The sequence below is a fragment of the Typopeltis vanoorti genome, chromosome 1 (assembly GCF_054136105.1).
Source record: "Typopeltis vanoorti isolate ZY-2024b chromosome 1, IOZ_Tvanoo_1.0, whole genome shotgun sequence".
In the NCBI taxonomy this organism is placed as follows: Eukaryota; Metazoa; Arthropoda; class Arachnida; order Uropygi; family Thelyphonidae; genus Typopeltis; species Typopeltis vanoorti.
In genome coordinates, this window is record NC_143549.1 from 59,129,040 (window position 1) to 59,155,449 (window position 26,410).

A 26,410-nucleotide genomic window follows, 5' to 3' on the forward strand; every position below is an offset into this window, starting at 1 on the left:
AAATCTGATGATAGACCCTGCTTGATGTCATTAATGTATAGCTTGAACAATAATGGCACAAAGACTAAACCTTGAGGTACACCACTGATTACCTTAAATCTGGCAGATTCACACCCACTGTATTCCACTTTTTGATATGTCTGTCAACCATCCCTTCATCCAAGTCAATAGATTGTTCCAATCCCATATTCTCCAGTCTACACAACAGCCTATCGTGTGGTATCCTATCAAATGCCTTAGATAAATTCAACATTATCACAGTATATCCATTTCCTTTATCCAACTCGGCCATAACATTGTTATAAAATATGAGCAAATTGCTAAAACGTGACCTTCCTTTAGTAAACCCATGCTGTTCCCTGCAGAGTATAGAATGCTTGTCTACCCATTTCTGTATGCGAGTTCTTACCAACTTCTCTAAAATCTTCACTACCACACCAGAGATACTAATAGGTCGGTAGTTAGACACAAGTTTTTTGCACCACCCTTGTGCAATGGAACTATCATACATTCCTTCCATTCCAGTGGTATCATTCCTGAGCTGAGACTCAAGTTATACAAATGTGTGAAAGGCCTAGCCAATTCAGCTGAACATTCCTTTAACAAACGGGCAGATATTCCATCTGTCCCTATTGACAAATTCTTATTGAGGTTATGCAAGAGCTCTTTAACCTCATTTTCATGAACTTGTAACTCTTCATCCAATGTAGCAGTAGCACCATTCACCATGCTACATATGCCTGGTTGATATATCTTAGCTAAGTGAGCACTCATTAACTGAATAATCTCCTTAGCTTCTGACACTCGTGTACCATCTGCATTCAATAAAGTTATTCTTCCACATTCATTCTTTCTTTTGCTTGTAACATAACGATAAAATTCTTTTGGATTGCCTTTAACTTGCATGGCCAATTTCTTTTCATACTCCGTTTTAGCTTTTCTCACAATACTCGTTAATTTTCTAGCCTGAGTTTTATATATTTCATAACTCCTCTCATTCTTATTCTCACGATATTCTTTCCACATCAACTTCTTCTTGTGGATCTCTGGCTTAATAAGGCTGCACATCCATTTCACTCCTAATCTATTTATTCTTTGAACACTAGGGATACATTCAGATACTGACTCGTTCAAGCACTTTTTCAAAGATTCCCATGCATTGCTGACATTTTTTCCATTCAGTAATTAGTATCATCATAATTTCCAGCTTTGTAAATCAGCATGTAGCCTGATTTAATCAGAGCTTCAATACGAGTAGATACTTCCCAAGAAAGAACAGCATGATCACTGTCACCAATTGGTGGCAAAATAGCCATGTTCTTGACAAAGATTCCTTCTGATGCTATGAGCAAATCCAACACTCTTTGACTCGAGTTCTTTCTTTCACATGCTGCTTGAGAAAGTTATCTCACAGCAATTCAGTAAATTCCTGTACTTTCTGATCATGAGATTTCTCTTCTACCCAATGAATGTTTTAAAAATTAGTCACCCATAAGGCTAAATTGCCGATGCATTTTCTTCGTCCCCTACAACTGAGCTGCCAGGTCTGTAGCAACACCCTACCATATATTTTATTTTGTTAACCTCCACTTCACACCAAATTGGCTCAAACTCATCGCTACATGGAACATTGTTACCATCATTGTTTTCTTGTATTTCTACCCTAGCTGGACTTAAGTCATCTGATATCATTAGTAGCACTCCTCCTCCTCTCCTATCTCTTCTGTCATTCCTAAAAATAGTATATCCGTTACACTCGATCCCACTTACCATATCTGATTCTGATAGCCAGGTTTCACTAATGCCAACAATCTTATGCCGCATCGTATTCAGTAAAGCAACAAGCTCAACTCCTTTGTTTCTAATGCTCCTAGCATTTGAAACATGCATAGACATAATAAATTACAACCTAGCCTATTCTTATAATTAAATATGCAATGTATTTAGTCTTGTTCTAGAATTTTCTCTTTTCCCTCCCCAGACATATTTAAAAGGTCTGAACCCAAAGCATAGCTTTTCACTCCTTCACTACATACATAACCATGTTCAAAGGCATTCTTATCTTTATCACATTTGTATACCATATATCACATTTGAACTTTCACACAAACTTTCCCCCATTCCTCCCTTGATGATCTAGTTTCCGTGACTCTGCATTAAGTCTCATACCACATTCTTCAAATCAGTGCAACGGAACAGTTGCACTGGTTGTTCTTTCACTTTACTCACAATATAGAAACAATTTTTTTTTTGCGAATTTTCAAATGTTTGCATTGAAAATATTATGTCACATTTATATTTTTAAATAACATTTGTTGAAATAAATATGACCATTTGCATTCTTTACTAGCAAAATACCATTATATGGATCACCACATTTCAGTTTTAGAAACAAATTTTTTTGTTGTTTTGTTTTGTTTTGTTTTTATGAACAACAAATGATGTTAAAAATTGCATTACTCGGTTTCTGATTGCGATCTTTTTAGTATCAGAAATTTTTATCCAATGATGTTTTAGTAGGAATACTTTTTTTTGTAGGATGCACATTACAATAATATCAAGTGTGTAACCACCATAGGTATGTTGAAAATATAATATGAAGGATATCATATATGGAATGATTCAAAATTTGTTATTTTGAAGACTTTCTAATGGTTACCCCCCACACAAACACGCACTTATCCTCTCCTGGAATTCAAATACATAACTACTCTAAATTTCTACAAGTTTGAAAACATTTCCAGATAGTATTCAAAATCTATTACTTCATTTTACCATTTTGACAAAAAAAATAAGGCAATAATATTGCTGTACCGTGAAGCTTCTAATTCTGTACTATTTCTTTGCAATCTAAAATCAGCTGTTCTACTGTCTGCCTGAAATTATTTGAAATTTTAGAAATACTATTCTATATTTTCACTATGTAAAACTATTTATATGCATACCACACAAAAGAAAGTTCAGTAGTATTATTATTGTTTCTTTTTCTTAAAATAATCTAAATATTTTTACTTCTGCTGTTGGTTGCTATTTCTGAAGTAATCTACGTCTTAGAAATGTTTGATAGTAATCCTCTTAGCTGGAGGAAAAGGTAAAGGCTTAGATTATTCTCAGTGCTATTGGGAAAGAAAAGAGAGAACACTTAGCCAGAAGGACACTAAAGTGCTTCAAGCTGTACAGCGAGATACATCAAGCAAGTCGTGTTTCGTTTTCAATTGTTGATTTCAATTGTAGACATCCTAACAAAGAAGGAAATAGACATTTCTTTTACAGGCTGATATAGTATTTATGCTAAAATAAGTTCTTAATTTATAATGATGTTTCATTTTTATTATCGAAAAATTATAAATTATTTGATACAATTATCTTGAAAAAGAGGATTTGGATTATTTTAAAAGAAAAGGAGCATATGCTTTACATAATTTTACCTTTTTTTGGGGGGGGGGGGAGGTGCAGGGTTATAGACCTATTCAATCTGCAGATATTTCAGAGAATTTATTTTATAAATCATTTGCAAGACAACTGTTACAAACATAAATCACTTTGGGAACATGCCCATTTATTTTAGTGTAAATAGTAGCTACTTCCACAATGCCACATATCTAAACTAGAAGAAAATGTTGTTATATCTGCTGCTGTTAGAACTCTTTGTGTTTTGAAAAGAAAGTACAAATGATTTTTTCCTTACTATTTTTGTCATTATAACATCTAATACAATTATATGAATGACATTTTACCATTTTTCTCCCACATAAGAAAAAGAACATATGACAATAATATTGTTGATTCTGTCGAACTTCATTGTAGTGGTAATTTTTATTACAAAACTTTGTAATATATATATATATATATATATATATATATAAAAGCTAAAGTATCGCTTACTATAAAATTGGAGCATAATATCTGAACTAGCAGAAAATATATACATATCAATTTAAATCATAACCGTTAGTTTAATTTTGTAATGACCAATTATACAGGGAAACCAAGAAACTGAAAGTGCAAAGAACAGTAGATTGATATAAAGAAAAAAAAAAAAAAAAAATTGAGTGATATGATTAAGAACAGTAGATTACAATATAAAGAGGGGAAAAAAAAAATTAGTGATATGATTAAAGAATTTTGTTATTCTCTATAAAGCAAAGTCGCTCAAGCATGTTCTTCAGGAAATCTGTGAAGTATTCTTTGAAATATGATTTTGAACAAAAATATAACATAAATCGAATCGGCAGCTGGTTTTTTTAAATAATATTTCAAATAATTATCATGAATTAATTTCTTCGAGAACAAAGAAAATGTTTTGTGGAGTAAGCGATTAGAAAAAATTAGTGCAAAAAAAATTAAAAATGAAATTGGTTCTCCAAGGTAAGGCAATATTTAAGTGAAAGAAACTATGCTTTATTTTGTCCAGGCATTAAAATTTTATTGTACAATTTATTGTCAGTTACCCAGCATAGAATAAGGAACTGCCATTCTTGTTATAGGCAACTGAGACACAGTTATGAACGTGAGATAATCTGATTAAGTGTTTTCTTCAGCTTGAGAGATTATCACACTTTCTAAATGACATGATGGCCAAATTGTACTTCTTATCCATGTTCTTTCAACAGGTTGTCTGAATCGTATCCAGATTTAGCTGGACATCTATAGATGCCCTGGCTGGTTGGGGGGGTTAAACACTTGGCCAAAGCATAACAATAGTTTCAGCTGCAGTTTTACCCAAAAGAAAACAAAATTTCATTAACTCAGTTCCTTGTGATCAGCCATCACAAAATTGCCAAACTGCCTTGTAAGAACTAACAAAAAAAAAAAGCAGCCAGAACAACGAACCAGTTCACAAAGGTTGACAGCACTTACCAGACTGGCATGGAAAACTGCACACTCATGATGCTTAGTGGCATCATCCATAGAAAATACACATGCGACAATTTCAGATTCCAGTTATTTTTGGGTACCCTCTTGTGTGCATGTGTATATCAGTGGCATCATGTGCCCATTTCAGTTGGGTGTGCTGTTGTGGCTTATGCAACCCACACTACACAATTCACGTCAGTTTAACCATATGATTTCATTTTATTGATATATGAAAGTTTAAAGAGTGTATAAGCACATCAGTGCTTGTCTTGACTGGTCTAATGCAATTAATTGTAGGATAACTTTGAATACTTTAATTTATCAATTAATTGTAGCCAAATCTATCAATTAATTGTAACCAAAAATGTATTAAAAATTATATATTTAAAACTTGTCTATATTATATATAAAAACTATATTCCACCCAATTCTCCATTTACACAGTAAATTGGTTCCAGAAAAAAACATGTAAATGAAGCTGTGTAAAAAATACAGTGCATATGAAAAAATAGAAAAATGGTTCCAAATGTGAAAACCCGATGCGAACAATAAGTTATTTTCAAACAAAATAACTTTATAAAAAAATCATTGAATAAAACGTAATTTAATTTTAATGGAATATTTTTTATTTTAAATACTTATTTAGAGTATATACATATCTTTCTTAAAGAAAATAGTGTATCACTAATAAAACATTCGAAAAGCCCCAAATATACCCGCACATATAATTATTGTATTGTGTTGATAGTTTGGGTCTCTCACAGTGAGTCTTAGGACTTCATGGAGGTGCCCATACAATAATAATAATAATCCAATTTTATGACATCATACAATGTGCATTGTAAGACTAGTATGCACACACACTCAGCACAAGGGAAATGTTTAGACTGAGAGCCTAAAGTGTGTGTGTGTGTGTGTGTGTGTGTGTGTGCGTGCATGCATGCATACTCTATAGTGCACATTGTATCATGTCTACACAGTAACATTACTAACTAGAGCCGTATTGGCTCTAGTTAGTAATTTTATTTATTAGGCTACAAATGTTAAAATTAGATTTTCATATCTTTAATAATTTCACACACTTTTGTTTATTTAGGATGGGCTTTATCAGCAGCTGCAAATTCTGATGATAGTCTAAGGTGTGCAGAGACTGTTTTTCATATTTGTTGCATGCTTGCAGTTCACTTTGAGATTTTTTTAAAAATATATTTTTCATATTGATCCAATACATGAGAGGCCAAATCATCAACATAGCCAAATCAGTTCAAGGAGTACATGGAAACATCTAAGACTCTTCAAAGGGCAAGACAACAACAACATGAGAGGTTGAGAGACCTATAAGAACATCAATGCAGGATGTAGATGGAGAGTCAGACAGATGTTTTTTTGTGAAGAACTGTAAGTTTTAGTTTTTCAGAAATATTTCATGAAGAAGGCTGTTCTGGATGACAGGTGGACAGAATAAAAGAAGAGAAGCAGGTTTGGCATGCAGTTGCACAGTAAAGGAATGCTGGGCAGTTGCCGCTCTTATATTAACAGGTTCAACAGAAAGTGGAGAAATGATGGTTGGCAATTCACTGAATCAGTGATCATGTATGTACTACTAAAGTGCTTTTGATGCACAACATATAGCCTCTCGCAGTCAAGTCATCCCTCTCCTTCCAGTGGTATAGCCTGTTTTCACAAGTGGAGCTTTGGTGAACCTGCCAAGCATTGCTGCTGAAAAAATGTATCTTCTCTAGTTGGAGGAAATGACAGCTAGACTTGCTGGTGGTAGAAGTTTTTTTTATCTCCCACAGTGAAATATACCATATCACCTTGCTTATTATAGATCTGAAGTGGTTACAGGTTGCTAGAGCCAGAGTTCCGGTTTCTGTCCCCCCCCCCCCCCCCAATCCCACTCTTCCCATATAGGTTCCCCCCCCCCCCACCCCCCCCCCCCCCCACCCCCCCCCCCCCCCACCCCCCCCCCCCCCCACCCCCCCCCCCCCCCACCCCCCCCCCCCCCCACCCCCCCCCCCCCCCACCCCCCCCCCCCCCCACCCCCCCCCCCCCCCACCCCCCCCCCCCCCCACCCCCCCCCCCCCCCACCCCCCCCCCCCCCCACCCCCCCCCCCCCCCACCCCCCCCCCCCCCCACCCCCCCCCCCCCCCACCCCCCCCCCCCCCCACCCCCCCCCCCCCCCACCCCCCCCCCCCCCCACCCCCCCCCCCCCCCACCCCCCCCCCCCCCCACCCCCCCCCCCCCCCACCCCCCCCCCCCCCCACCCCCCCCCCCCCCCACCCCCCCCCCCCCCCACCCCCCCCCCCCCCCACCCCCCCCCCCCCCCACCCCCCCCCCCCCCCACCCCCCCCCCCCCCCACCCCCCCCCCCCCCCACCCCCCCCCCCCCCCACCCCCCCCCCCCCCCACCCCCCAGATATCCCATTGATACAACTGCTGCGATTTTCATTGAGATGTTAGAATTAACTGCTGATCTCTCTCTCCATCACGTCCTTGGGTAGTGCCTTCTCCTCATCCTTCCATGCATCAAAGCAGGAACCCCACAGGTATGGCCTCATCTCCTCACCGTTGGAAATAGATCCCTCCAAGAAGGATAAAGGACAAGCGGAAAAAAAGAGAGAGAGCCTCTGTTTCCTTAAATACCTTTTTAACCTTTGTTTCAATGCTGAAATTTCTGTGATTGTCGCTTTGTATGATGACATCACTTTGCCTCCCTCTCCCTTCAAACATCTCTCATGTGGGCGCTTAATTTTTGTTCGCAAGACTTTGCAAACTCTTACCTTTGCCGATTCACCTTTCTAATCTTGTTAATCCCTTCTCGTGTGTGTGTGTGTAAAATTAATGAAAATAGAAAAAAAATTCCTTATCCCACCCATGGTAATGATGTACTATAAGTTTTATAACCTCATGGATTAGGAGTCACAACAAAAGTCTTTTCATTGCTTTTCTTTTCTCCTTTTAGGAGATAGTTTGCTTCACCTGTCAGCAAGAGAGAACAATGAAGAAGCAGGAATTTTTTTTAGCAACTCATGGAGCAAAACCTAATTTAACTAACAATAAGGTACTGAAATTTCTAATATTTTCAGATTAATTGAACTTATCTAGCTGAGTAAACTGTGTACTCTTGATTATTTTGTATTCAAAAAGTTAATATATTTTCAATTATATTGAATATTTGTTTTAATATAAATATTTACTTGAAACACACTGTTTACCTTATTTAGGGAGAAACTCCTCTTCATATTGCTTGTACCAATGGCTTATCATCTCTTACTACAGTATTATTACAGAAGGGTGCTAATCCTAATTTACAAACTGCTTCTTTGGATCCTGTGATAGCTTTAACTGTAGAGGATGATGAGAGCACTACTTATCAACAAACACCACTACATCTTGCTATACTTGGTCAACATGAGGAAACCATACTTGCTATAATTGAACATAAAAGTAAGTGGACATGTTTATAAAATACATATATGGTAGTACATGAGCATATGCACAGAAAATCTTCAATCAAAAAATGCCTAAAGCCTTAACAAAGTCTTTGTTTTGTTTGTTTTAATAGCTTTTATTAAGTAAAATCAGTTTTATAACATAAGAGGTTACTAAGCAGTTACAACAATATAGTCTGAGATCGAAAACTAGGGGCAGCTAGTTTTAATGTTCTTGAAGTTACATCTCTCTCTATACACACATGCACACACAAGGTGTAACAATTTAATTCCTGGAACGGAACGGCCATTTAGTGTTGCCCTTGTGGTCATTTGGTTGGATTCACATGAGTAATAGTGTTTGTACATCTTTTAATAATGTGTGCATAAATATCAAGCCGATAGAGCCAATTACTAGTTGGCTATTGCAAAAAGAAAAAGAAAACTGTGTGTAAACTTGAATGACATAAAAACGTGTGATTGAAATTTGGAGCAGTGTGTTAACATCAAATTTTGTGTGAAAATCAGCAAAACTGTTACTGAAACGTTGAGCTGTTGAAGGTGGAATATAGTATGGATGTACTGAAAAAGTCAAGTGTCTTTGATTGGCATAAGAGATTCAAAGGTGGGTGAGAAGATGTGAACAAGGACCACAGAAGTGGGCAGCCAAAACCAAAAATGACGGATGCAAATGTTAACAGAGTGCAAGATTTGGTATGGTCTGACAGACGATTAAGTGTGCAATTAATGGCTGATGAATTGCAAATGAATTGAGAAACAGTCAGAGTAATTTTATTGAAGAATTGGGTATGCGAAAGATTTCTGTGAAGTCTGCTTCGGATCTTGATGGACAAACAGAAGCAACAGCAGGTTCAAGTTGAGACTGATCTTTCTGCAAATAAGCACATTCCTGAAAGGTGATAAAACCTGGTGCTTCCAGTATGATCCCAAAACAAAACATCAGAGCCTGCAGTGGAAAACATGGAGTTCGCAATGTCTGAAGAAAAGCACGCATGTCATGTTCGCAGTTCAAGACCATGCTGGTGTGTTTCTTTGATCACAAGGGGATAGCCCACTATGAATTCATTGAACAGGAATAAATGGTCAACCAACAATGCTATTTAGAGGCACTGAAAAGATTACAAGATTCTATTCAGAGAAAAAGACCTGAATTGTGGCCTGACAAGCGCATCATCCATCACAACAATGCCAAGCCATAGTGCATTCATTGTAAGAGTTTCTGGCCAAAAAATTTATTACCGAATTAAGTCATTCTGCTTATTCACCCGACTTAGTTGCCTGTGATGCCTGGCTGTTTCCAAAATTAAAGACTGTGTTAAAATTACAAAGATTATCTAACATCGCTGATGTCCAGCATAATGTGATAAAGGAACTCAAGAGTATTCCAGAAAAAGAGTTCCAGGTTTGTTTCCAAAAATGGGAACACTGTCTAAACCAGTGTATATAAATGCACAAGGTCAGTAGTCACTAATGTATGGTTCCAAACTTTGGTTTTTTACAGATGCATTCTGGGAATTAAATTGTCACACCTCGTGTGTGTGTGTGTGTGTGTGTGTGTGTGTGTGTGTGTGTGTGTGTGTGTGTGTGTGTGTGTAAATAAAAACACACACACATAGCAAGCACAGCACAAAGTAGAAGTGTTATTGTATAGGCCCTACAGATAAGTCTTATTTTAGTGAATATTAGTCATTTTAGTAATTATGTTTGGTTATATATTACTTACTTACTTACGTAGACTGTAAAGTTGAATGTGCATGTTTGCCTCAGAAATTTAATATGGGATACCATTTAAAAAGTGTTTTTTTCATAGCACCAATGTGTACAAGGAAAATGGCAACCAAAGCCTCATTGTTGAGTTCAGCATGAATTTTGTATACGATGTTGTGTGTGTTCTATATATTTATTGTCAAGAGTGAATGGGTTATGATATGCAAAAGCAAGAGGGGTGAGAGAGTGTGTCATAAATGTTTTGTGTGTGAGTGCAAGAAATGAAAGTCATGTTGGAAATAAATTTGGAAAATAAAGTGACTAATGTTGATGATGTAAGGTAAGATAATAAAAGTTCTGTAGAATGTGAAAGTAGTGGATGCTAGTGTGCAAAATATGAATGACCATGAAAGAATGAACTGAAAGTAATGTGGTGATGAGGTGAGAATAAGTAGTGAAGCCGTGTAGTTCAGCAGGTTGGAGATTGAAAGAGAATGTGGATAGTGTGAAAAACTAAAAATAAGGAGAAGGTATTATATGGAGATTTGATAAGAGGTGTACTCCATGAGAAAATGAAAGCATGCTTCCATGTGAAGATCAAGAAGCTGTTAGTTTGCAGAAGAAATGAAATAGTTGATTACTGCAGAACAAATGATTTGAAAAGGGAGAAACATGCAACGAGAGAGAACATGAAAGAATTGTTGAAAGAAGCGAAAATGAAGAGTAAGGTAGTACAGATTGTTAGTTTACTGCCTCAGTATGATAGGACAGAATCGAGAAGGGCCATAATTGCTAATAAGTCAATGAGAAGATTGTGCAAGACGAATGGTGTACAGATTATAGATGGAGTGAATTTGATGAGCAAAAGGACATATATGCCTGATGGGTTACATTTGAATGGTTATGGGGTTAGATGTTTGGAGAAAGTGTTGTTTAGTGAGAGTTCGAAAGTGCAGAAGTAGAGATATTAGTAGGTAAATATTAATACCCTTAGATAAATGAATATGAATACAAAAATAGTAAATTTAGTTTAATCCTTTATCCAAGTGTGTGCAAACAAAGTTTGCGCCTGAAAGTATCTTCAGGACTGGGGTAAAGTGGTACAACACCGGGCAACTCCTTGCAAAGGTGGAGCAAGCTACCAACACTCCTATCTCAGTATCTCCCATAATGCAAAAACACATCTTCTTGCGGATATGTATAATGTTATGCATTAAGGGAAGGGCCACTACCCAGACTAGTTTCGACCTTTATTGAGGTCTCTTCAGTGGGAGCCAGGCCCAAGTGGAGATACCAAGGCAGAAGCATTAGCAAGGTCATCTCCTCCTATAGGATTTGCCAAATGGTGTGGCACCTTTTGTTGAAAAAGCTAATGCTTTTTCAACATCTTTCTCTAAATCCAGAGTAATTTAATAAAAAGGCGGCACACCATTTGGCAGTGCTGGATTCTGATTATGTAGAGATTAGAGTAATTATTATTTGCTTCAGAATCCAACTTGATCTTACATCACAAAGGCTAGACTTGTAAATATTATTTAATGTAAACAACTTATTTTACAATTTAATATTAATATAACTACTTTAATTTTGTCTAATATCTAATTATTTAATCAAAGATATATGTATTAATAGTGATGACTGTGTTAAATATTATTAAGCTATTTTAATTATTACTATGTTAATATTATAAGAACTTGTATTTGATAATTTAACTGCGCATTAATTGAAATATAAATATTCTTTATTTATTCCTATTTGTAGAAGTTTAGTGTTATGCAATACCTCAATTTTATTATAATTTGTTTGGTTGTCATGGAAACGTATGTAAGTGAGTGAGCACGTTTTTGGAACACCATGTGAGGAGAAAGTTTATTGAAAAGAGTTTTAGAAAGAAATCACGAGAATAATTTAGGCGGGAAGAACAGATATATAAGCGATGAACGCTGAAATTATTAATGAATTAAGAGATAGATTAGAGAGAGAAAGGAGAGGATTGGCATTAGGTTGGAATCGAAGCATTCAGGAATCACAGTGCGATAATAGCGAGGCGGCAAGTCACTCAAGCAGCTATATAAAGTCTACTAGTCAAGAGGCGGTTAGCTAATAAGTTGTAGAATAACAATTATAGCTATGGAAGACAGCTGAGTGACTACTAACTAGACTAGCGATATTTGAGTTGAGATTCAATTACAGGGCCGACCTTTCAAGGACATACGGAACCTTGAAGCAAAGCACAGAGTTATTAGAGAAAAGTAGAGGCTGTAAAATTGAAGTTTACCGATAGCTGTGTTTGGAATTGTAGTGTCTAAAGAATTAATTAAATGCTGGAAGAGTGAACAACTGTGCATATAAAACCTCAAGTTAAAGAATTATTGTGTGTTGCCTTATTTCATGAGTGATCAGTAGTACTTTATGCAACAACGTTTGTTTATGTGTATTGTGACCGATGATTAATTCAGTTATTGCTTAGAAGAATTATTTTAATGAGTGCCGTATACTGTTTAAGTGTTTACAGTTATAAAAGGTGTTTACGTATAAGTAGATGAAGAAAAAAGATTATCGGTAAGATTATTCCAACCGTTAATATCTATACAGAAAAGTGTGAGAATTTCATCCTAGAATTTCCCTATACTAACAGTAACTATTTCGGAAATTAGCTGAAGTGTAAATTTAAAAGTGTTTGTTTGTGAAGAGGTGTTACTGCAATTTTTATTGTATTTGAAACTTAAAGAACTATGAGATATTGATGTGAATGATCATAAGGAACTTTATTAAATAGTTAAAAGGAACTGTGAGAAGACTGTATTAGAGATATCAGATTTACCATTGTCTGAGTTTGAATGACAGTATTATCAGAAAGGCTGAAGTGTTTATAATAACTTATTTAGTATTTTGATCTTGGGTGTATAATTTGTGATTATAAAATTAAATGTTTGTTTTTGTTAATCAAAAGTTGTATTTTGCCTGAATCTCTTTTACTGCACCATTCATAAAATATTCGAACCAAAGCGGGTGAATTAAGTTAGTTAAATATACTCGGCCAGTATATATTTTAAGGAGAAATAGTTGAAAGTTGATTTTTCTTCAATTCTTGAACTAATTCAGATATAGAGTGACGCAGTCTTAAAATATAAATTTTCTCTGTATTTGAATTAGAAACCAACTAGCAACTTATTATTTTGTTTAAGAACATCATAGTGACTAATATGTCGGATTCCAAAGTATAGATTGAGATGAAGTAGGATCCAACAGCAGCTCCTATAGGAGGAGATGACCTTGCTAATGCTTCTGCCTTGGTATCTTCACTTGGGCCTGGCTCCCACTGAAGCGACCTCAATAAAGGTTGAAACTAGTCTGGGTAGTGGCCCTTCCCTTAATGCATAACATTATACATATCTGCAAGGAGATGTGTTTTTGCATTATGGGAGATACTGAGATAGGAGTGTTGGTAGTTTGCTTCACCTTTGCAAGGAGTTGCCCGGTGTTGTACCACTTTACCCCAGTCCTGAAGATACTCTCAGGTGCAAACTTTGTTTGCACACACTTGGATAAAGGATTAAACTAAATTTATTATAGTCTGCCCAAGTGAAAAATAAACTTTCATGAATACAAAAATGATTATTCACTGCTAAATGCCATTTCACAGGTTTCAGATTCAATGGGTTGGTAATGACATTACACAAGGGTAATTGTGGATTCATTGGGGATGTTGAAACACGTACATGAATGCCAGAAGTATCAGAAATAAGGGAGAGAAGTTTGTAGCATTAGTCAACTTGGCCAAAAATTATAGGATTTGTGAGGTTTGATTGACAGAAAGTGTTACAGAGATAGAATGTAAAGGGTATTGTATTTTTAAGGAGGATACAGGGAATAGGACAGGAGATGGGATATTGCTGATGATAATTGAAGAACTAAAACCAATGACCATGCAGTCTTATTCTGGGAAGTTGCTAACATATGGAATTCTCTGTCAAGAAAAGGTTTATCTTGAACTATAAAGCCTGTAATTATGACAGACTTAGGAGGCATCTTGGAGTAGTGGCATAGCTTAAGAAGCTATGAGGAAAGAATGTCAGTAATGCATTGGAAGTGGTCAGAGATTATTTGAGAGAAGCAGTATTAGACTGCATACCCACAGTATAGAAGATTAAGTGGATGAGTAAAGATATTAACAAGTGCTATCATCATCGTTGATTTATAATTTTACAATTATAAATAGAGAAACAAATCAAAACAAACAAGTCTGTGTACACTGAGATAGGACTTGGAGGTTCTTATGACGTAAAAGAAAGCCAGGTTTCTCTGTCGTATGCTAGTTGACGGATCTCTAGTGCAGAGAGTTGGGAGGAAACAAAGAGAATGTTGCTGATGTATTTCCAATATTGAGTTTGGGTCTACCTCTTTTTCTTTTCCCATCTGCAGGGGGCATAAAGGACCAGAGAATCAAAAGGTGCAGAGGTTGGGTGCCTGAGTTGGTGGTCAAACCATTTTATTTGGTTTCTTTGAACAGTGCTGACTACAGGATCTTGCTGGGTTTCCTCTAATATAGTCGAGTTGGGAATGTGGTCTTGCCAGGAGCAGTCCAGGATATTTCTTAAACAAGTAGTTCCAAAGCTGTTTATAATATCGATTGCTGCTTTTGAGATGTTCCAGGTCTGGGATCTGTACAGAAAGATAGACTGGCTGGTGCTCTTTTAAAGACAAATCTTGATCTTCTTTGAGATGAGGTTCGACTTCCATACCTTTTTAAAACTTCTTTGGAACTGGAGTGTGTTTTGTTTTCTTGTCTTAATGTTTATTAAAGAATCTGAGATATGTGATCCAAAGGGATGCTTAAGGGTCAAAGCTGTATAACTGAGAGGAGACCTCCACATAGCCTTTAAAGGAATGTGGAGAACCGACCAGGGCTTCTGACCTAATGTCCAATCCTCACCTTCTCATGGTGCACCCTGTTGGGTATCTACCTGGATACTGAATGAACGAGGATGAGATGGCAATTTGGAATTTAGCCGACCAAATTGTATTCTTATAGACTTAAACCAATATACAAAATGATGGTACAACATGACAAAATTTCATGGTGGCTGAGACATCGCCCAGTTAAACAAGCCCCCCCCCCCTCGTTCAACAAATTTAGTTTAATCCTTTATCCAAGTGTAAGCATGGTACTTGCTCCACCTTTGCAACGAGTTGCCCTGGTGTTGTACCACCTTAACCCTGTCCTGAAGATACTTTCAGGTGCAAACTTTGTTTGCTCACACTTGGATAAAGGATTAAACTAAATTTATTATACTCTAACCAAGTGAAAAATAAACTTTCAACATCTTTCTCTAAATCCAGAGTAAATTATTAAAAAAAAGGGTGGCTCACCAATTGACAATTCCTATAGGTAGAGATGACCTGCTAATGCTTCTGCCTGGTATCTCCACTTGGGCCTGGCTCCCACTGAAGAGACCTCAATAAAGGTCGAAACTAGTCTGGGTAGTGGCCCTTCCCTTAATGAGTAACATTAGACATATCCGCAAGGAGATGTGTTTTGCATTATAGGAGATACTGAGATAGGTGTGTTGGTAGCTTGCTCCACCTTTGCAACGAGTTGCCCTGGTGTTGTACCACCTTAACCCAGTCCTGAAGATACTTTCAGGTGCAAACTTTGCTTGCTCACACTTGGATAAAGGATTAAACTAAATTTATTATACTCTAACCAAGTGAAAAATAAACTTTCAACCCCCCTCGTTGTTTTTGCCAGGGAACCAGGACGAACAGCAAAAAGTCAGCTACTGGAACAAATCTGAAAGCACACCCCAACTCAACATCACCAGAGTTAAAGATTGGTACTATCAACATAAGAAGCCTCAATGGCAAAAAAATGAAGCTAGCTGAGGAAATAGATAAGTACCAGATCGACATAATAGGGGTGACTGAAACAAAAAAAGACAAAAACTGGTGAGATCTTTCTGAGCAATAAATACAAAATGTTATATTCAGGCAATGACAATCAAGGAAAAGAAGGATTAGCCATAGTATTCAACACAAAATACGAGACTCATCTTTTTGAATGGCAGGCAATGTCAAGTAGAGTGATTTGGGCAAATATCAGAATGGGGAACTGGACAATGAGACTTATTTGTGCCTATGGTCCCACAGAAGGATCTACTAAGGTAGAAGTGTAGGAATTTTTTGAGGTTCTAGAGAAAGCTACTGACACAAAGAAAAAGGAAAAGATGGTCCTTGTTGGGGATCTAAATAGCAGAGTAGGAAGTGATTGTCAGACATACAAAAATGTTTTGCGGAAATTTGCAGAAAAGAGCAAAGCTAATAATAACTGAATTGAAGATGTCCTGAACAGAAATCCAACAGGCAAATACCTGTTGGATTTCTGTTCAGGACATGGACTGGTTATTACTAACACCATGTTCCAACATAAAAATGTGCACAAATTCACATGGAGAGATGAGGCAAGGAATAAGAAAAGTTTCGTTGACTATGTTATCGTTGATAGTGATGTTTTCTCCCTGGTGCAGGATACCAGAGTGTACAGAGGATTTGAAATTGGAAGTGATCACTATTTAGTCTTGAGTAGGATAAAATTGAATTTCATATTGAAAAGAATGAAATGTAAGAAAGTTTTAAAGTGAATAAAAGTTAAGCAACTCTCAGATGTGAACTGTAGACTAAAATACGCAAAGATTATTGAAGAAAAAATGAAAGAGTTTCAGAACAAGAACCAAACCTTGGAGATTCAGTGACAAACCTTGAAGAAAATACTGATTGATTCAGCCCAGGGAGGCATGCGGTGGTTGTCTGCAAAGATAGAAAAATTAGAACTCCATGGTGGACACAGGATGTTAAAGAGGCAGTGAAGGAAAAGAAGAAAGCATATCAAAAGTTCCTGGTGAATAAGTCAGCTTGTGCTCTTAGAGAATACAGAGACAAATGTAAGAAAATTAACACTGTGTAAAACTAGCTAAACAAAAGTCATGGGAAGACTTTGGCAAGAACATAGAAAATAAATATCAAGAAGGTGGTAAGATATTCTGGTGGTTGTTGAAGAATCTTAGAAATGGAGGAAAGAGTGCTGTAAAAGGAGTTAGAAATCATAAAGGTGACATGAAAATGGGAGAAAAGATATCCTCGAAGTAAGTAATTACAAAAAAAAATTGCTAAATGAAACAAGCAGTGATGACAGCACAGTGGTAAAAAACACTCAACAGGCATACAGTCAGGAATACATATCCATACTTGAAGTAGAAAAGGCCATCAAAGGCTTGAAATGTGAAAAGACAGCAGGAGTAGATGATATTCAACCAGAAATACTGAAGTATGGTGGTATAAATTTCTTACAGTGGCTGCACTGCATAGTTCAGAAGGCCTGGACAGAGGGACGAATTACTGATGATTGGAGTAGAGCTCTAATAATACCCATATATAAAAATGGAAATAAAACTGAATATTTGAATTACAGAGGTATTTCTCTACTGAGTGTTCCAGGCAAGATTTATGCCAGTATCAAGTATACTGGCATAAATTAGTTGAGAAGAATTGTGGAAGAAAAGCTTGGTGAAGAACAAGCTGGATTCAGGCCAAATAGAGGCTGTCAGGATCAGATCTTCACTTTACGACAATTAGTTGAGAAAGAATGGGAATATAACAAAGATCTGCATTTAAGCTTTGTCAATCTGGAAAAGGCATACGACAAGGTGCCAAAAGAGAAGCTATTCAATACACTACAGTTATATGGTGTCAGTGGGGCATTATATCAAGCAATACTTTATTTGAGTTGCAAGTCAGCAGTTAGAATTGAAGGAAGTTCAGGAAGACGGTTTAATGTTAAATCTGGTGTGAGACAAGGATGTACATTATCCCCTCTGTTATTCATTATCTATATGGATCACATTATGAAGGAAAGTGGTGTTAAACATGATATCAGAATTGGAGATGTTAATGTCAGCTCTTTGCTTAATGCGGATGATGTTATACTTCTAAATAAATCCGCTACAAGTTTGCAAGATTCCCAGACTAAATTGAATTGCCGTTGTAATAGCTATGGTATGAAGGTCAGCAATAAAAAGGCAAAGACAATGAAAATAGGTAGAATCCTTGAAAATGTCAACTGTGTTTTAAATGGGGAACCTGTGGAAGAAGTAAAACATTTCAGCTACTTAGGCACGATTTTAGTGAAGATGGTAAATTAAGTATGGAAATAGACAACAGAATCAACAAAGCTGGTATTGTAGGAAGTCAACTGAATAAATTCATATGGAATAAGAGAGAAATTAGTCAGGAACACTAAATTAGCTGTATACAAGACAGTATTGGATGACCGGCGAGTCAAAGTGCATGAAATTGCTGACACTATAGGCATTTCAAAAGAACGTGTAGGATATATTTTGCATGAAGAATTGCAAATGAAAAAGCTTTAGGTGCTGTCCTTTGCTCATAGCAGATCAAAAACAGACTCGCATGAAAATCTCTGAACAGTTGGAGTGTTTTAACAAGAATAAAACTGATTTTGTGCTTTGATTTATTACTATGGATGAGACTTGGATTCACCATTACACACCAGAATCCAAACAGTAGTCGAAACAGTGGACAGAAGCCAGTTGTTCAGCACCAAAGAAGACAGTCGGTTCCATCAGCAGGAATGGTCATGGCATTGGTGTTAGCATACCATTTCAAGATAATTTATTAATTATCTTGAAAAAAGTAAAACAATAACTAGGGAATATTATTCCGATCTTTTAACCAGACTAGACGAAAAAATTTGTGAGAAAAGACCCAGTTTGCAGAAGAAAAAAATCATCTTTCAGATTTTTTTCTTCTGCACCTGCCCACAAAGGTGTTTTGGCAATGGGAAAATTAAGGATCTGCACTATGAATTGTTGGAACATCCAGCCTATTCCCCAGATTTGGCTCCATCTGACTCCTCTCTCTCTCTTCCCAAAACTAAAATTCTTTTTCTCTGGGCAGCGTTTTTCTTCGAATCAAGAGATGATTGCAGCTGTAGATGGGTATTTTGCAGATCTTACTGAGAATCACTACAGGGATGGGATAATGGTGCTGGAGCATTGCCGGAATAAATGTGTTAGTCTTAAGGAAGAATATGTTGAAAAATAAGAATTATTTTGAAATTATTAAATTTGTTTTTTCATTGTTAGGCTGATTACTTTTCAGACCACCCTTGTATAATCAATTAGGAATCTCTGTTTTCCCATCACCACAGGAATCCCTATAGAAAACTCCTGTGATGATGGGAAAAACTGTCTGGTTTGTCTCCATTAAATAGTACTATAGCCCTGGTAATCAGGGCAATCAAGGCCTGATAATTTTTAGTGGAATGCCATAGTTTGAGTGTTTCCCAAATTTGTTCCCTATCAACAGAATCAAATGCTTTAGTAAAGTCTATGAAGTTCAAAAGCCATGGTAAGTTCTTTCCCTTCGAACCCTCATTAGTCTTCTGATACATGTGTTCTATGTTGATATTTAGTTAATATCATTCTGTTGTAGATTTTTAGTGGAGTAGATAAGTGTGATTCCTCTATAGTATAGTTTTCAGGTCTATTCAGGTTATCCTTTTTTGGAATTGGGATTATTAGACTCTCTTTCCACTGTTCATATGTATGTATATGTATGTATATAGTTTTTCCAATGTATGTATATAGGAGTTGTTCTTTGATGTCTGTTGAGCAGTGCTTCAAGACCTCAACGTGATACTGTCTATTCCTGGTGATCTTCCTGTTTTTGTTGTTGAAGGGCCGTTATGAAATCATCACAGTTGATGCTAAGAGTTTCCAGTATTATAGTTTCTGAGATGAAATCAATGTTTGGGGTTGTTGTGTTTAGCAGAGTTTCGAAGTGTGTCTTCCATTCATCGAGTTCTTTGGTCTTGTTTTGAAACAAGTGTCCATCTTAAAAAGGCAAATGGCTATTTTTTCTGGCGAAGTTAATTAAATTAATGGGATAAAAATCCCTTATTATTTTTCATCCAGTATGCGAAACTCTGAGATCGAAAACTGCGATCTAAGAGTTTCATGCCGAAGAACTATCGGTAAATCCAAGTGCAAGCGAACACCTGGTAGTACAACACTAAGGCAACTTGAAGCAAAGGTGGAGCAAGTTCCCCTCACTATCCTTGATATTTTCTCATAATGTAAAACATAGCTCCTAGGAGATGTAATACTACCTTACATTATGAGGAGCGTCACTACCCAGACTGGTTTCAACCTTTTTTGAGGTCTCATTAGTGAGTAGGTAGACCTGGATGATATCAAAGTTTAAGTGAAAAGAACTTGCATACCTTCACTATACGAATGCCAGAAAGGTGTGCCAATATATTATAACTAAGATAAAAAGCCAAACAGCTATTTTTTCTGGCAAAGTTAATTAAATTAAGGGGATAAAAATCCCTTTTTATTTTATAGCCAGTATGTGAAACTCTGAGATCGAAAACTACAATCTAAGAGTTTCATGCCGAACGACTATCGGCGAATCCAAGCATAAGTGAGCACCTGGTACATCTTTTTTCTTGATTCAGGGATTTGGCTATTTTATAAGTTTCTCTTATTTTGTGCAATTTTTGACAGTTTTCTAGCTCTTGGTAGAATGCTGGATGTGGGCTTCTTTATCTTTTGAGAGGGCTTCATATGCCTTTATATTTAGTTGTTTTAGCTCATTTTTATATTTAAGAGAATCTTGGGTTCTTGCTTTGCGTTTTATCTTACTGCTGTCAATCAGTGAGTTTGTTTCTTTGGTTACCCAGTTTTTATCTATATTTTTTGTGTTGGAGTGAGGAAATGTTTGGGAGGCTGCGTGGTGGATAACACTAACTATTGCCTTAAATACATTTTGTGTTATCATTCGATGCTCCTTGTAGGTGGTTGTTCTTTGTAAGTTGCTGAAATTGATTTGCCTTGTTAGGTCATTTAATTCTTCCCAATTCTATCTGAGATGCTTTTTCTGTGATTTGGGTGCTCTTAGTTGTAGCTTTAATTGTGCGCTTACAATTCTGTGGTCAGAGTTTAATCCTACACTGTTATATTCTCTACAGTTTTGGGCTGACCTTATCCATTTGCCATTTATTAAGATATTAAAAAGAAAGAAAATGCTGTGGAGGGAATATAAAGAAAAGGTGATCAGCATATTAATGAACAGTTCAAAGTGCAAGTAAGGAGAGTGACTAGTATTGTAAGAAAAGTCACATAAGATCATGTAAGAAAATTAGCTAAACAGGCCAATGTAAATCCAAAATAGTATTTTCAATATATAGCAAGTAAGAAGAAAAATAAGTATGGTATGATGACTTTAATCACTGCTGATGGCGGGAAGGTGACATAACCAAAAGAAATAATTGATTTACTAAGTGATCATTTTGCATAGGTGTGTCATCCAGGTGGAGATTTTGCAGTTGCTGATGTGATAGGAGGCATTTGGCACATTGAAAAATATCAGTGTGAATACAGTAGTGGGACTGGATAGCATGTTAGCCTGTGTTCTATGTGAATGTGTAAGAGAATTGGAATAGCCTCTGATGAAGTTCAATATAAGTCTTAGCCTGGACAAGGTTCCAAGGGAGTGGAAAGAGGATAAGATAGTTCTTTTACAAGATAGAAGTAGCAAAATACAGATTAGTCACTATATCAGGAGTGGTTGTTAAAATATTGGAAAACCTAGTTAAAGGTAAAATCTAGCAATAGGTGGATATGATACTCGCACTATAGCAGCATTTCCCAAACTTTTCCTGCGATGGAACACTTCACAAATCCTGAAATTTTAACGGAACACCTTGGTTAGAGTCGGGTATCATCAGTCTTGTTCGTTGTAAAGCTAAGCATACACTATCACTGCAGCAGACTGTATTACATTGCAAAAATGTGACAGCTCACACTACAGACATGCCAGGCTGGAGCGCATTGCATTGACCTTGCTTGTGACCAGACGTTTCCTAGAATAGATACCTCCGTACTTAACTCGCACTCTGAGGTGTCAACAACTGGGCAACTGAGTCAAGGCCAGTGCACACTGACCTTAATAGTAAAATCCACCCCCAGAGTGAGGAGCACCTGATTTTCAAACATGTTTGAACTTGTCACAGCATTTAAAACTATTCCACACTCATATTAATTTTGATAATTTTTCACAGAACACTTATTCACTTTCTGTGGAACACAATTTGGGGAACCCTGCTCTATAGCATGGGTTTTGAAAGGTAGGTCCTTTCTTAGTAATTTAATCGCATTTTATAACGAAGTGACAACAGAATTAGATAAAGGAAATGGCTACACCATGATACTGCTGGACTTTGCAAAGGCATTTGACAAAATACCACATGGAAAAGTATTACAAAAGTTCAAGCAAATGGGAATGGCTATGAAGCTAGTGTGAATAGGGTGATGGCTGAAAGACAGACTGACACCAAACAGAGTATGATGGAGTGGAATTTAGGAAAATGAGTGTGACTAGTGTTGTACTTCAATGTTCTGTATTAGGGCCACTACTCTTTAATTTGTATGGCATTGATATAGGAAAGATTTCATCATGAAATTCCTGATATGTACCCTCAGGAGGTGTATAGGATAATTATGGTAGCATAATATTACATGAAAAAAGTTACATCATTAACTTTTTTCATTTAACTAACTTCCAATCAACAGTTTTCCTCTAAATTCTGTCAAGACTCCAAATGTTATCAGATCTTATATTTCTGTCTTTTAAGACAGAAATATAAGATCTGATATCAATCCATCTACATCTTGATCTTCCTCTGGTTCTTTTTCCTGCCAACTTGCTAACAAACACTTGTTTTGCTAATCTTTCCTCTCCCATTCTATTTCAGTGACCATACCACTTGAGGAAAAGATTTAAGGGGGATATTCAGTTGTTTGCTGATTTTTGATACAGAATGAAAACAGAAATCTGATATTTATAATTAATGGATTAAAATATTTATGGAAAGTAAGGGGAATTAATTATAAATATCAGAATTCTGTTTTCATTCTGTATCAAAATTATATTTTCAGTCTTCTAAGGCACTTCTAACTGTATCAGTCCACCTAGATCTTGGTCTTTCTCTGGAACTTTTTTCCCCCTCCTATTTCCCTGGTCTCAAGCATCCATTGTGCTAACCTTTCCTTTCCCATTCTGCTTAAGTGATGACCATACCACCTAAGATTAGCTCTTCTTGCACATTCTTGAATACTGACAATGCCACTCCTCTTCCTGATATCTTCATTTTCATTATGATTGTTATTCATGTCACCTGGTTGACCAAGTGATTCAGCTTATCTGCTCTTTAACCTAGGCTAGGTCATTGAATCTGGCTGTGAGCATGGACGTTTGTGATTGTTGTTAGTTAGGAGATGAATTTCATCATCCAGTTTGAGACTGGCAACCTGCTTATTCTTGAAAAAAGTTTCATGTTTGTTTTCTGGACTAGAGCAGGGTTTCCAGACTATGTAAAAAATAAAAATTAATAATAAATTCTTAGTCCTCACAGGTTTACCTCTCATGGTTGGAGCCAGAAAAAAATACTCTGTTCAATCATCTAATTTTTCTCAAAACTATGATATCTGTGGTCTTCAGTCTTTGATCAACTCTTTTATTTCTAATTCAAATGTTAAAACTGATTTGAACTGTTTAGTATCTCTACTAATTTTTCTCTCTCTTATTCCATATGTCTTTGGTGCTTATCTGCTCCACTAAAAATGAATTCCCTCCCCTCTCAGTTCCAGGTGTATACAGAATTCCTTGTTCCTGCAAGTTGTCCTCCTTTGGACAGACAGAAAGATTAGTTATTATCTGAATGGAAGAACATAAAAAAATACATCTGCAGTCATGACTATGATCAATCTGGCCGCCTTTGCAGACCGTGCTTTGGATACAGCTCACAAAATCAGTTGGAAAAAGACCATCATGCTCCATCACAGTAAATTTAGTAGAAAAAGAATGTTTTTTAGAATCTGCTGCTATTCATAATAATCAGTGTAATTTAAATAAATTATTGGGAAAATTTTTTATTGGAAAAAGACCATCATGCTGCATCACAGTAAATTTAGTAGAAAAAGAATGTTTTTTAGAATCTGCTGCTATTCATAATAATCAGTGTAATTTAAATAAATATGGTTGCATAAAGCTTGTCAAAATATGGGAAATACTAATACTTTGAGATTCCAGTTTACATCCTAGGCCATCGACTGGTGTCCATTGATTGGACCCCACCTAGTTAGGACACTAGTCTGCCTGTGTGTGTTTGTAACGAGTCATTTTGTACTCACTGATGATGTCTCTGTAACTGAAATGAAATATTGGAAGCATTAAACACATCTTTTAATTATTTCCTAATTTGCTTTTTCACTCCATTAAACTTTTATCATGACTTCAAGATTAACGAGAAGAAATAACTTTTATGCTATCAATGTGAGAAGCATCAATGGAACTAGCAGAATTGGATAGGCACAATATCAACATAATAGGCATGACTGAAGCTAATAAGACAAAAATAAGTGAGATCTTACTGAAAATTTTGAAATACAAAATGTTATATTCAGGCAATAAAAATCAGGGGGAAAGAGAGACTACCTATAGTATTCAACACTAAATATGAGGATAATCTTCTTCAATGGCAGACAATATCATGTAGAGTGATGTGGGCTAACATCAGAATGGAGAACTGGGCAGCGAGACTGATTTTTGCTTATGGTATCACAGAAGGTACTACCAAGGAAGAAATTAAGGAATTTTTTTAGTCATTAGTGAAGGCAGCTGACACAATGAAAAACAAAAAGTTAGTCCTTGTTGGAAATCTACTCTGCTGTTTAGATCTCCTTGTTGGAGATCTAAACAGTACAGTAGGAAATGATTACCATTGGTTTAGGAAAATTCGAAGAAATGAGAAAAGGTAATAATAATGGTAAGTGCTTGTTGGATTTCCATTCAGGCCATGGATTAGTTATTACTAACATCATATTCCAATATAAAAATATGCACAAATTCACATGGAGAAAAGATGCAAGAAATAAGTCTCTTTGACTTTTGTAGTTCATAGTGATGTTTTCCAAGTGGTTCAGGACATGAGTATACAGAGGATTTGAAATAGGAAGTGATCACCATTTAGTTTTGAGCAGGATAAAATTGAATTTTATATTGAAAAGAAGAGTGTGTAAGAAAGTTTTAAAATGAATCAAGGTTTGAGCAGTTTTCAGAGGTGAAATGTTGACTGAAATACAAAACATCATTGAAGTAAAAATGAGGGTTTGAAAACAAGAACCAAACCTTGGAGATTCAGTGGTAAATCCTGAAGGAAAAACAGTGACAGATTCAGCCAGAAAGGCATATAGTGATGTTGATATTGGTTGAGGTTGAGAAGAAAGCATATCAAAAGTTCCTGGCAAGTAAATCAGCTTGTGCTTTAAGAGAATACAGACATAAATGTAAGAAAGCAAAGCACTATGTAAAACTAGCTAAACACACAAGTCATGGAAAGACTTTAGTAAGAATATAGAAAATAAATATCAAGAAGGTGAAAATATTCTGGAAGCTATGAAAAAACTCACAAATGGAGGAAAGAATGCTGCAAAAGGACTTATAGATGATTTGGTGACATGAAAACTCAAGATATAGATATTCTAGATGTCTGTAGTGATTACTTTGAAAGATAGCCAAATGAAACAAGCAGTGACAGCATAGTGGTAGAAAACATTCGACAGAATGTAATCAGGAATACATATCACTACTTGAAGTAAAAAGTCATCAAAAACCATGAAATGTTCAAAGGCAGCTGGAGTAATTATATTTGATCAGAAATACTCAAATATGGAGGTATAAAAGTTTTACAGTGGTTGCATTGCATAATTCAGAAAGCTTGGTTAGCAGCTTGAATTCTGGATGATGGGCATATCTCTCATAGTACCTATCTATAAAAAAGGAAAATAAAACTGAATGTGAGAATCATAGAGGTAATTTTGCAATTTGCTATGAGTAGATTTACTTGATTGATAATAACCAGATTTTTAACTCTTATGCAATTGTTTACTTATAATAGATGTATTTTACATCTGGTATGGATAAATAATTGCATAAAAGTTAAAAATCTGGTTAAAAATCACAGAGGTATTTCCCTTCTGAGTGTTCCTGTTAAGATTTATGCTGGCCTGGTTGACTGAATGGTTAGTGTCTCTGCTCTCCAGCCAAAATTGGCTGGGGATTTGAATCCCATCATGGGCATGGAGGTTTGTGATTGTGTGTGAAAATACTAGTGGTGGATGGTAGATGGCATTGGTGTAGTTGTGGCTCGTTGTAGTTGGTGGAGACAGAGAGTTGTCGAGTAGGTCCCCTCCCTCTATGAGTCTTTGGACTCCCTAGATGTGTCATATAATAATAATAATTGAGAAACGG

At 36.4% G+C, this 26,410-nt stretch overlaps 1 protein-coding gene across 1 annotated transcript in view; it reads left to right on the top strand.

Annotated features, from left to right (window-relative positions):
* The window catches only part of LOC150110021 (ankyrin repeat and FYVE domain-containing protein 1), a 532,825-nt gene that overhangs the window by 215,625 nt on the left and 290,790 nt on the right, over positions 1–26,410 (top strand). Inside the window, 3 exon segments of the mRNA XM_090395273.1 lie at positions 7,822–7,874; positions 7,876–7,920; positions 8,084–8,306. Coding sequence (XP_090251399.1) covers positions 7,822–7,874; positions 7,876–7,920; positions 8,084–8,306 — 321 coding nt within the window.